The 13,054-nt window shown below is 39.3% G+C and overlaps 1 protein-coding gene across 1 annotated transcript in view; it reads right to left on the bottom strand.

The window, feature by feature from the left end:
• Positions 1-12,967, bottom strand: part of LOC6728067 (disintegrin and metalloproteinase domain-containing protein 12) — a 32,237-nt gene extending 19,270 nt beyond the window's left edge. Inside the window, exon 1 of the mRNA XM_039295557.2 lies at positions 12,147-12,967. Within this exon, the coding sequence (XP_039151491.1) occupies positions 12,147-12,267 (121 nt within the window). The 5' untranslated portion in view covers positions 12,268-12,967. The remainder of the gene's footprint in view (positions 1-12,146) is intronic.
• Positions 12,968-13,054: the final 87 nt, after the last annotated feature.

Raw genomic sequence — 13,054 nt, 5'->3', positions numbered from 1 at the left:
GACAGCAGACAACTTTTCAAGGTCGTTCGCTTGGTTAAGTTGAATTTTGCGGTCTGCGATGTAAAGTGCAAAATTTTGCCAATTAACTTTGCGAAAAACAACAAAGCAAAAACATCAACAGAGAAGCAGCAAGAGCAGACATTTTGTGAATATACATGCATATATAGGGGAATATATTCCAGAGATACAGATACAAATAGGGCTGCAAGTAAGATACACACTCTTGTTTACCCCCGGCCAAATTGAAAGAGCCAACAAGTTTTATAATGAAAGAAAAGAGCAGGCTCAAAAAAAAAATTAAAGCAAATTTATTTTAATGATGTTATTTATTTTTTTTATTTACACAAGCTGCATCCAAGCTCGACCACGTTTTCAATAAAAAAAATAACAGCGAAACAGCATTTTGCATCTGTGCTATGTTTATTTGTTTTTCTTTAACTCATTACCAAAAACCCATAATGTAGCTATGAATAGAAAAGTGTTGTGCAAAATACAAATCCAATTTGGTATCCATTGTGTTTCACACTCCTGGACAGATAAATAAATACGTCAATTCAAATTGTCTTGTGAGTTGGCAAACTTTTATGAGAAGCCAGCTGAAAATTTGTGAAATTTGCACTTTATTTGTACCCATATGGTCAGTGAGCAAACCAATTTCGCATTCAGGTTCGATGAGTGGTTATAGGAAAAGCAACTTTGGCCAAATATGTTGCCAATTAATTGACATGATGGTGGTTAGCCCCTGGCATTTTTATTCAGTCTTATTTTATCTTCATAAAAGTATGAGTTTGGGCATCTCGTTCCATTAGAGTTTATCCGGTTGGGCGGCCAGCAGCTCCACAAAAGGCACTCGGAACGGGTTCACTGAACGAATTTAATTGTTTTGCTCTTTTATTTATATATATACATATATATATCTGTAGTTAATTTCTTTTTGCACACTCTTTGCTTGAAAATGCGAAAGTTAAGCGTCCAACTAATTGCTGTGACTGCGGATGGTTGTTCAATGATGTCCATCGTCACAACAGGAGCTGCACAAAAGAAATGACGGATCTGGACGATGGCTCGCCTTTTTTAGGGCCATATAATTGCTAATTACAGCAATGCGTTTGCTTTAATTAACAAACTAAAGGAGTGCAGGATGGGGCACATTAATTAAAGTCCAAGATTAAGCGAACGGGGAGGGGAGGCGTCTGCACAGCCGCCCACAGGAAATGTTATAAATTAAAAGCGCGACACAGAAATAAAACGATAAATAAAAAATGTCAAATGCGAAAGAGGGAATTCGCTTAGCAGAAAATGTAATAAACTCGGCGGGCGTAAGTGTTGCAAACTTGTGTTTAATGCAACGAATAAAAGCGGAGAATGCCTCAAAATGAAAACACTTGCCAACTAAAATATCCCCACCACCCAGGCACACCCACTTTTTCGACTGAAACACACCTTGAGTCAACTCGCTTATATGCAAATTTCACCTCCCCTTCGCCATTTCTGCAACGTCAATAAAAGCAAAAGCAAAAACAAAATAAAAATGGAGAGAAAAATTCACTAGACGCAGACCAAGAACAAGAACAATGGGTCGTGTGGGGCATGTGTCACGGACGTGTAACCCAAGTTGCCCCCAGTGCCTCGCAATCGCCCAAGGACACTCATTAAAGGCTTAGAACACGACGAGCGTGCAGCCGAAAGCAAATTTGATCTGGGCTCGAGAAATTCATAGTAAATGTGTGTATACCTGCAAGATGATAAACTTGCATCTTGTATCCGTTTGGTTTGCTCTTATCTCTGGCCAAGTATGGCTACGTCATTGGGTTTGCCGAAGGACGCATAAATTAACACCCCTTAAGGACGCACTTTGTTTCTTGTTTTTGTTTTGACGCAATCAATAACAAAGAATCTGGCTGAAAATTAATTGCGGGCGCAGGAAAAAAGGGCAGGACCCGCATGGAAATAAATATCCAGTGGCATCTACAGTTCCTAGAACTCCAACACGAGGATCACTTAGCAGTGACAAGGACGCACAACTGCAATGCCAGATGTTGCAGCTCAAAAGGGAAGTGTTAAACATGCAATAAATATTGAAGGAAGTTATATTCCTAGGCAACATTTTAAGAAATTAATCCAATACTGAGTACATATATGTACTAGAAATATATGAATCCATAAACTCTCAATAAACAAGTGCTATTTATTTTTCAGTGTGCTTCTTATCAGTTCGTAATGAAATACCCAGAAGTGCGTCAGAGGGCGTAGATTGCAGTAATTAAGTAGAGAATAGCCTTCACTTGAGGGGAGCTAAGCTGGCTTAACCAATGCCAACAACAGCAGACTCCACTTGAAGCTCCAATTCAAGGAAAAACTAAACAATCAAGGACGGTCAGTGTCCCAAAAATAAAATAAAATAATATCAAATGTCTTAAAATCCAACATGTAATGCAATTTCCTGGCAAAAAACTAAAAGCAAACCTACAACAATTAAGCTATTTTGGAGCTGAACTAAACAAATCATAAAAGTGAAATCTAAGCACACACAGTGAAGAAAATGAAGTAAAATTGTAAACTACAAAATCAATGAAACTTTCTTTTCGCTGATGGCCGATGAAAGCGGCCCGTCCAAGAAGCATGACGAGTGAAAAAGCCGAACATTTCCAAAGATCTATTGAAAATTGCATGACCATTAAACCTTTCGAGATACGGAAGTGCCCAAGTACAGATGATGCGATGACTTGGGTCGCACATACAGTTGTATGTTTTCGGAAAAGTAATTGAAGCTAATTGGGTTAACCTTATTTCTGTGTGCCTAATTAATCCCGCCAAAAGTCTAGAGAACATGCACGATCACTTGAGAAACTGGCGCCTGTGCGAAAATATATATAAAAGCATATATATTAAATTCATTTTCTCTGGTGGACTGGACCGACCAGTTTGGCCTGTAATACTTTATTCTTTTTTTTTTTGTCTGAATTATATTGCAAATGATTCACCAGCCAGTTCGACGAATCGCCACATTCGCTGTCATGCTAATAAGAAGATGAGACACGGCCCTATGAATGAGGTATAGATACAGATACAGATACACTTGGCAAATGATTTACTCCGCTGAATCTTTGTCAATGAACTCAGCCGCCGAGGGGGCCAATGGAAAAGAAGCCACCTCCTCCCTTCACCTCGTTGACCCAATTGAGTTGAGCAATTTTCTGATGCTGTTTATTAGATTTCATGCGGCGCTCAATTGTAGCCGTCAGTCTAGGCTTGATTTGTCAACAGCTAGCCATTTGCATCCATTTGCTACCGCCGCACGCATTTCTCAGATACTTTTGCTGCACGTTACTGATGCCTTGTTCTAGAGTGTAATTAAAGTGATTATCGCAATGGGGGTATTTGATCAAATTAAGTCTATCTACCAGGCTGACAAGGCAGGAAGCTCGCTCTAAATATCAGGAGAGGGGCTTAAATTTACAGTTCTGAGTTACGTATCTTAAAGATGGTAAATGTCAGACAAATTATGATCTTGTGTTTGTTTGATTAGATTAGCTGTGCGCATGATGTAAGGCGGCTTACAAATTCCATCTTAAATATACAGAATAATGTGCGTAGATATAAAATATAAAGTTGGAATTTATAAATCAATTGTAGAGCCAGCTGATTGACAGTACTATAACCATTTTAGAAGATATTGATGATGATATCTAGAAAGATATTTTTTACAAGAAAATCGATTGTTTAATTCGATTTGGGAATATTTATGATATCTGGATAGCTACTGCAAATTTGTATATAATGCAAGCATTTGTTAAATCCGATTCACAAGAAGACAAGCCCTCAGTGAGCTGCACAAACATTGCGTTGCGTTGTTTGCTCTGTTTTGCCAACTGCCAACCGAATTGACAATTTGTCTACCGAGCTAACCGAAATTTCGCGTCAGCAATTATGCAAGGAATAATAAACAATCCGAGGAAGGATTCTCCTCAGAATTTCAGCCATACACAAATAGAGGGGCAGAGACAGCTTGTCGTGGTGGCATATTTGTTTGTCATTCGTTATCGACGAATGCGAATGCGAATGCAGGCCAGTCGGAGGAGGGAATCGATGCCATTTGCGAATGTGGAGCGACTCGGGGCAGGAAATTGGAGCGGATCAGGCAGAATTGAAAGCCGGCGAAGGCGGGAAGTCTTAGCAGTGGACACAACGACACGCTCTACATACTTTCAGCTACGCTCCACGAGAAGTTGATGGAATTGCAACGCGTAATTGGCAATTTACGTAATCCGGCATTAATTGCCAGCGCGACCAATCGAATGTCAGTAGCCTACGAGCCATTCAATAATAAAAACGTATAGTGCTGAAAAACGAAACAAATCGTTGTGATTCATAGTGCTTCCTCTAGCCAGCTGACTCAGTGCACGTGCACGTTGTCTTCATTAAAGCTTGAAAAGTATCTAAGTTAGTGGGGTTAGCCACAATAGGGTGGCGTGCTCAAGGTGCTCAAGGTGCTCATTGTGCAAGTGGTAACTCAAATGAGTCATGTACAATTGCGATTGTTTTGGCGTAGTGTGGGAAGGATACAATGTATAGTCAGGTGTGGAATTATTAAAGGAGTGGAATTGCCAAGGTCATCTTTACAAGGACGAGTAATAAGCATTCCCAGAAAGATATTCAAATTAAATCAATAGTTATTGTTACTATAAACGAATATATGTTAGTTTCAGATGTAAGAGATTACCATCACAAGTTTCAAATGTCTTTTAAAATACAATCTTATTATCTAATACTGTGCGCATAACATTGAAGAGCCACTTCCAGATGGGCTTTCCCATTGCTGCTTAATAGACCAGAAACAGTAACCGACTTTCCCCAACATCAAACACTCATCGGTTTCCAGGCCGAACACTTGAAAGTAATCGACCCTAATGCCATAAATTCTACAAGTATAATTTATATAAATAAGCTCCCTTGATGTTTAATAGTGTTTTATCAGCTCGCCAAGTGTGCTGTAAGTAGCAGATATGTGCGTACATCCAAATAAGTACATATGTACATCCGCCGGATACATCGTGTTGAAGGGAACTTCAATAAAATAAAGTTTCATTTGCAAGAATTCCAAGCACGATGAGCTGCAGGGAAATTCACACCCGATTATAGGGTAATCAGAAACCAGAAGAAGTGACTAACTTTCGTTTTCCTATTTCCATAACAGCAATTAACTAATGTCAGTTAATAAGTGGCCGACAAAAGGGAAAAAGCCAACACGTGCCAAGTGCAAATGGAGGTTAGGTAACCATGTATAGCAATTACCTGTGACTTTCAGAGCACTCAAAACATTAAAAGTATTGCAAAAGCGTGTTAAACCAAATAATTCCTAATTATTTTAAAGAGGAATATATGTAGATAAAACTATTTTTAAGTTGTGAAACATATAATAGAAGCGGAAGTTGTACAAGCGGAACCGGAAATTTAAAGTCCAAGCAAGCTAAAGTTGGCAAAGTTTTGAAAAGTCGCGACGAATGTGTCATATGTTAGTGATAATTTAAAATCATAATAAAAATTTCATTTTAATTTATAGTATAGGGTAGCCCTGCATAGCTGTCTTTGCCTTAGTTATTCCATCTTCACCATCGCTCCTTTTTTCTTTTTGTTTTTCATAATTATTAATTAACGCCCTCGAACAATGCCATCCACTCAGCTGGCGGAGAAGAGCTGTTGCTCTAATCTTTGTGCTTTGTCTGGCGAGCGCCTCGCGTGGAGATGCCAGCCCGTAATCCCCACATCCCCATCACCATGCCCCAAACCCTTGACCGTCGGGTGGGTATACTTTATGGTTCGTTGGCTCTGCTCCCAATATGTAGTAGTACACAAGTAGCACAGCCATCTGCTTATCGCTCTTCGATAAATCGAGGAGAACCACTCTGCTGCCACAGTGTAAAACGAATCAAAATGCAACAAACTTAAAGATGCATCCCAGCTCCAGAGGAAAATGTGTAACGCGGCAGTCCGAACAGCACACGAAATTTCACGAGATAAAAATAAAATCGGAGGAGAAGAGAATCCACAAAATATTAGCGCCGGCATGTTAATTCAATTAGCTAGCAAATGGCGCTGTTTTTCCTTTTCGGTGTTTATGGGTCGAAGATTTTGGTTCAGTTGTTCCACTATTTTTTTATATTTTGTTTACAAGCGGTTCTAATAGTTGCTGCAACGCTTTTTGAGGTTTACCTTAAGCGATTAGCATAGTGGCCACATAATGTGACATCATTCCTCCTGACCTAACACAATTTTGATGAGGCAATAAAAGAAGGGAAATCGAATCACTGGGCTTCTTAGTTCATTGACTTTTATAGGAAACTAGGAACGCTCTGATAAATTATTTATAATCATATTATGTAGTGTAAAATTCTTATAAATCGAAGTAAAAAGTAAGAAGTTTTAAGTGTATTTATGGTTTAAGATAAACACTTCTCTACCAATAGTTTTATCCTATAAACTCACTTCTAACACCTCTGTAAAATCCAGTTCTGTATGACCTACAAAGCTTTTGTGAAGTAATTTATAATAGTGCGAAGCTCCCAAAAATAAACAGACCCGCAAGCGCAAACAAATAAAAATGTAATTACAGCGGGCAGCAACCAAGTTGTGTTAACCAAAACTTCTACAGGCTTTTGTTAAAAAAAACGAGAGCGTAAACAGAAATCGGGTGTTTCTAAAGTTCATCGACCCCACAAAGCAGCTACGTCATCGTTTCTAGAGGATGTCACCGCACTTTTTTCCCAGTCTGTTTAGCTTTCAATAAGTAAGCACTGAACACACACCTACGCAATGCGAGAAAGAGAGGGTCTGCGAAACAGGGACAGAGACAGCATGATGTGCATGAGTGATTCCCAGTGCGTTGGATTGTGAAAAGTGCAATTTGCAAATGCAACCGAAATGCAACAGTCGAAAAGTTCGCAATGACTCACAATAAAGGTAAATTAGCAACTGCCCAGGCACGAAACGAACCCAAATTCGAATCCGTGCCCAGCTCACTGACCATAACCAGGAAGAGGTTTAAACTGCACTGCGAGAAATTTGGGAATTGATGCAGAGTAATATGACTAAAATGTAAATGTATAGTAGGCAAGCAAGGCAACTCAACTTGTGTTTACTATTTTAAACATTAAATAAGACTTGTTAGGTATGGTAAATGCGAAAAATATCTAAAAAAAATAAGTTTTTTAAATGAAAACGAATATAATAAGTAAAAATACAATATGTCAAGAAACTGTTTACACACTGTGTAATAAGTTGAATATTTCACAGTGTGTAAACAGTTTCTTGACTTACTGTATATATATATAGGCAATTTAGAAAATAATTCATATGAACTAACTGATATTAAAAAATTAAAATAAAAGTCTACTTCTTTCTTTGGGATTGATACAACTTTAGATGATTTCATATATATTATTTTTTGAAGTGTAGTCTCCCAGCTTGTTCCCGGATTCACTCTAGCGTGTTGTCGCATTTCCGTTGCGAATATTCGCCGCTGTTGTTGTTGTTGCCGCATCCCATTACTGATGCTAGTCAGTGCACAACAACAACAACAAATGCCAATAGCTCTATGCATAAATTAACCAAAACCGAAACAGAACGAAACCGACTGAGCTGCAGAGTGCTATTTTCCATTAAGAAGAGATTCCAAGCTCGGTTTGTCCTCCGTTTTTATGATTATTTATTCACTTGATTGCTTTTGGCCTTTCACTGTTCCCTGAACCGCTCAGCTCAGCACAGCTGAGTTCTTTTATTTTGATTAATCATCGAGGGGCTTACCTTGTGCCAGCTTCTCTTCACCTCAGCCTTGCCCTGCAATCCCGCTCCACCACAGCAGCCCCCCGCTTTCCATTATAGCCATCACTCTCCCCACTCCCCGCTCTCTTTTCAATTCCCAATCAAGCGTTGCATTGGCATTGCACAACAATAATAACAGCAGCCACAATTGATGCCTGACTGAATGCACTCGGAAAAACGTTAGTAGTTTCCCCATGAAATGTTCATATTAGAATCATGATGATTATATCCTTTTCATATAACATCCCATATAAACAGTAAGTTTATTGCTTAACTTTCTTTATGATTTTCAAACTAAGAACTGCGATGAATTTTCCCCAGTGCAACTGCACTGCATTTCATCTCCCACGTCAGGCATTTCTTTGTTATTTGTTTGGCTGCCTGTTTAGAGGAAATTGCTGCTGCTGCTGCAAACAAACGTGATTTCCTTTTGGCTGTTGGCATAAACAAAGTTTTTCAAGTGCTTTCTTGGGCATTCCTTCGTTGCCTCACTGTACAGGGTGCCAACGGGAATGCGATTGTGATTGCTCTTACCAACTCTCCCACTGAATGACTAATGCTAAAGCCGCATTTCCCGCTTTCCGGGGTTGTCTGGTAAACTCACCCTGGTTAAGTTAGGGAAATAGAGTCATAAATAACATGAGTTGCCCTCGCAAACACGGCACTTTGTTTCAGTTTTTTTTTGTCTGGAGTGTGGTAAATACAAAGCGTATTCCTCCCTTGTTCTTGTGGTGCAATTAAACTAGCTTTAATTTAGGCTTAATCTCCGCACTGCATTGCTCACACACGTAACCCACTCGGGGATGCAACCCCTCACTGAGGGCCGATTATAATCGAGGGGAATTCCAGGCGCGTGGCCAGGTCAAAAGTGAATCAGCGAGCCCGCCACGGCACACGTGTCTTCTTTCTGCCACAATTATATAGTAATGACCCACTCGATTCAAGGCAAATCCATTTCTATCGATTTCCATGAGAGCAATATAATGGGGAGGCCGAAGATATTATTGCAGTTTATTGGTAACAAAGACAGCTAAATTGATATTGAATATTGACCCAAAGTTGGCGAAAAGAACCCTTAAAATATTCTCATTAAATACAAGCAAAAATCTTCTTATGCAAATTGTATCTTTTGGGTTAAGATTGTTTTGTTTTGATGACATTCTCTGGTCCAACTTTTCAACTACTGATATATTGACAGTTTTCTTCATTCGTCTATTATTTCTTAATTGCTGCGGGGTATCCTCCTACCCTCCAGGTTGCTTTCTAAAGTAGATTTCCTGGAGACTTTGTGCCCCTTTGTCAAGCTCTCTAAACACGTTCTATGAGGCGACGCAATTTATGCAAATGTCGTTCAATTCAAAGTCTCAGACCAGGAGAAAGACCACTAATGTATGCATGCTCATAGGCTTCCGTTGCCAGTCGAGAGAAAGGGAGAACTGGAGAATCCGAGTATCAGAGAATTGGTGAAGAATATCGAAGAAGCTCGTTCCATTTAAATTCTTTTGACCTGACTCAATCAAGAGAAGCTTGGTGTCCAGTCAAGAGTCGGAAATTCTGTAAATTGAGTTGAGCCTCAATTAAGACGATCACTGCGATGCTGATGACGATCGGCTTGGCTGGTTGACCACTTAAGTTACCACATAGTTAGAAGCCCACTTAGGTAGGTAGAAACTACTTGACAGTATTGCATTTTAATGCAATACTTGCTTATGGCCAAGTCTAACTGGCTCCCACGCTCTAAGCCAAGCCCATTTAAGGCCTCCTCAATGCCGCATATTAATGATCCTGCTGTCTTGCCTTTAACTCGTGATAATGATAATGGTAAGTTGTTCAACTTGGGTAAACAAAGGGCGCGATAAAGAAAGCAAACCCGACTATCTGCTCCAGAGGCGTGTCTCCTGATGTCTCAAGAATATTTACAAGAGCATGGGAAATGCGTACAAAACCATGTAAGCGCGCAGGAAATATACTAATTAAGCGCAATTATATTTCTTATTTGACCAAAACAGTATAAGTATGATTGCGTATGCAATGGTCAAAAGTAAAACTATCAAAATGAGATTTCCATAAAGAAGTTTCAAATTAATACTATGTATAAATATAGTAGTTATAACATAAGAAAACATAATTTCATGTTTCTCAGTCTGAAAACCAACTAATAACATTTTTTTTATAATTATCTAGTGAACCTCCTACTCACTTTTGAGTAACGAGGAGTCTTACCTCACCGAACCTCTTACTTTCGGCCATTTCGGAGGTTGCCGCTTAGCCATATAATTGCGCAAATGACATAAAAATGGTTAAGAAAACGCCAGCAGTTGGCAACAACTACAAAAATCGAACAATGGCAACAGCCTAACCGCGAACAAGAAACGAGTTGCCAAAAGAAGTCTTGGCCAGAAGAATATGGAGGTTCCAGTTCGGATTCGAGTGTGCGCTTAAGGCGCTGACCTTTTGGAGCCAGTATCGTTGACGATGACAATGAAATGTACGTACGTACATGTAAAAAGTGAATACTCTGGGACACGAAAAAAAAAAGAGTTAACAGCACAAGAAGTGTTGGTACCAATTGTGACCCACAAAGGCGCTTTTTTCATGGAGGAAAAGGGAAAAGCCGAAGAAGAAAGTTTTTGCCTGACAGATAAATCTTTCACAAAGAGAGTAAAAGTAAAGCATTGCAGTGCATTTAAAATCGATTTTTTACCTTTTGGAGCATTTAATTTTTGAGTTTTTTTTTGTTGTGCGGACAAGGGCCAAACGAATCATTTGAGTTGCTAAATTAAATGGTACGTGAGTGAAGGCAATCAGTGAATTTGCATGGAAAGTGCTGCCCTAGAGGCGCCTTTCTATCTGCGAACTACGTGAGATTTTGATAAAAGCGACACTCAGATAAGCTAAATGCCCAACCTGCCAATAGCCAAACACCCCACGGATGGCACTCATCACAAATGGGCAAAACAAAGCGAAAGCCACTCCATAACCAAGATAGCCAAGTGCCAAGTGGCCCACAGGGCTGTGGGGTGGGCATTTGGGCGGCTATACCTATATCTCTATACACACATTCGAGTCTGTCGCAATCCAGGGGCCCTGCAACTACCAATCCGTGTGGTGGAAGTAGCCAGGCCAGCGGCAAAATCAACAAAATAGAAGCTGGTTTTTCAAGGTTGTTCAGATGCGCGAGAGTTTAACAAATGACAGAAAAGGGGTTTGCCGGGGAACTAAAATTGGGCACAGTGGTCGAGGATATGCGGAGATATGACAATTCGCAGAAATATATAATGCTATAATTCCTATGAGTCATTCAAAATTTAAAATAATTGAGATACTTAAACCAACCAAAGCAAATTTGTCAGAATATTGAGTACACAGAATGAACGTCGAATCTGATCGCACAATTAGTAAGCAAACAAAGGCTACTTACATATTTATCTAAGAAAACTTAAATATTAGTTGTTTTGTTTTATTAGAACAATCGTAGGTATAATATTGATCTTACTCATCAAACAGAATTTAAAGAGAACATTCCTTTGCATTAATTTAATGTGAATTTAATGGTCAATGCTTTTATGTGCTTCGATTTGCTAGTAGCCCAATCACAGAATGACTCACGAACAGATAGTTTATCTAACTTATATCCCCATTTCGTTGCTGGTACTAACACTAGCATAAATTGTTATCAATTTTTTTTTAACTCATTCTTTGCGGGCCATTTTAACCACTGTACTTGTGCGACTTGTTAGCTGAACTTCATTAGGCAACAAACTCGATTCAAGAGCGGCAAAGAATATTGATTTGAGTAGGTGAAACTCAAACTAGTTGCCGATCAGAAATTAGTTTAGCAAAGAAATAGTTTTGGAATTGAGAAAATCATACTGTATTCAGTCACTCAAAATATGCATAAATAAGTTATTTTCCAGGCACATCTGTTCACATATTGCAGTTGTGCTACCCTAAAAGTTCACTTGTTTCTTCTCTCATCTGCCATTATTAATGAAATATGAATAGTTACATATTAAATAAGTTAGAAACTAAATGATATGATGTGACTATCAGGATATAGTAACCTTTTATATTTCGTAATATTTATAATTGAATTTCTATAGTTAATAAATATTAATAGCGAACTAATATTTTTGTTTGTTTTCGTGACTTGCTATATTGGGGAATGTTCTGACCATGGTAACCATGGTAACCAAAAAAGTTGAAATTAGTAAAGAACATTCTTTTTTTTTAAATCCACCTGTAGGCTAGTGGAAACTAACAGGGGGGGTGGGGGTGGTTCATTTGATTTTCCCCCAACTTAAGCGACTTTTCCGGGAACTCACCTTTTGGCTTTTCTCCTTCCGACTGATGGAACGCCGTCGCTTCCGCCGGCTGCAGAATGTGTTGTTGCAAGCATGTGTTGAGCAGCAGCAGCGGTAGCAAAAACAAATGCAAGTGCAACATTTTCAGATCGTTGCTATATAGCCTATGTTGTTGTCGTCTCTGTGGATGTTGTTGTCGATGCAGGGCGATATTTGCTTTTTTGCTGGCGATAGTGAAGTTTGTTGTTGTTGCCGCGGGGCCAATGTGGTGACATCACATTTCCTGCAGCATCTTATGATTTTGGGATTTGTGCGGAGGGGTGTTATTGCCAGCAGGATGGGGTTTTCTTAAAACTCTTTTGCACCATTCGCAAAATATTAATAATGCTGCTATTAAGGAACAACAACAATATCACGCGCGCAAATGGAGAACAAAAACAAACACAAGCAGATTTTGCAGCTACTAATCTAACGGCTTTTGTGTTCTGTTTTGCTATCTGCTGTTGGCTCTCTCTCTTGCTCTTCGAGCCCCTCTCTATCACACTCTCTTCTTATTCCTATTGGAATTTTCTAATCTGCGAGGCGTTACTCTTGCAATTCACAATTTTAATTTACCATAATAGCATTTATTCGGGGTTGTGCACTATCTATTCGGTGCCAGTTTTGCACTTATTTTCGGGGGCTTTAATTTAATTTACTCTTGACACAATCGCTTCACACACACACTCAGAAATGCACAAGCACACACGCACGCGAAAAAGTCAGAGCAGCAAGCGAACGCGACATCACCGTTCGGTGGCCGAATTTGTTTTGAATCGAGTTTCTACATATGTGTGGCTATACGTGTTTTCAATGTGACCAGACACATCATTTTGTTAAATACCAAAAAACTATCGGTTTCAAGGGTGGTGTATCCGCTAAGTAAGGTT

Source organism: Drosophila simulans, chromosome 3R (genome assembly GCF_016746395.2).
Source record: "Drosophila simulans strain w501 chromosome 3R, Prin_Dsim_3.1, whole genome shotgun sequence".
NCBI classification, from domain to species: domain Eukaryota; kingdom Metazoa; phylum Arthropoda; class Insecta; order Diptera; family Drosophilidae; genus Drosophila; species Drosophila simulans.
The sequence above is the reverse complement of the archived record's forward strand: the minus strand, read 5'-3'. Positions and strand labels throughout refer to the sequence as shown.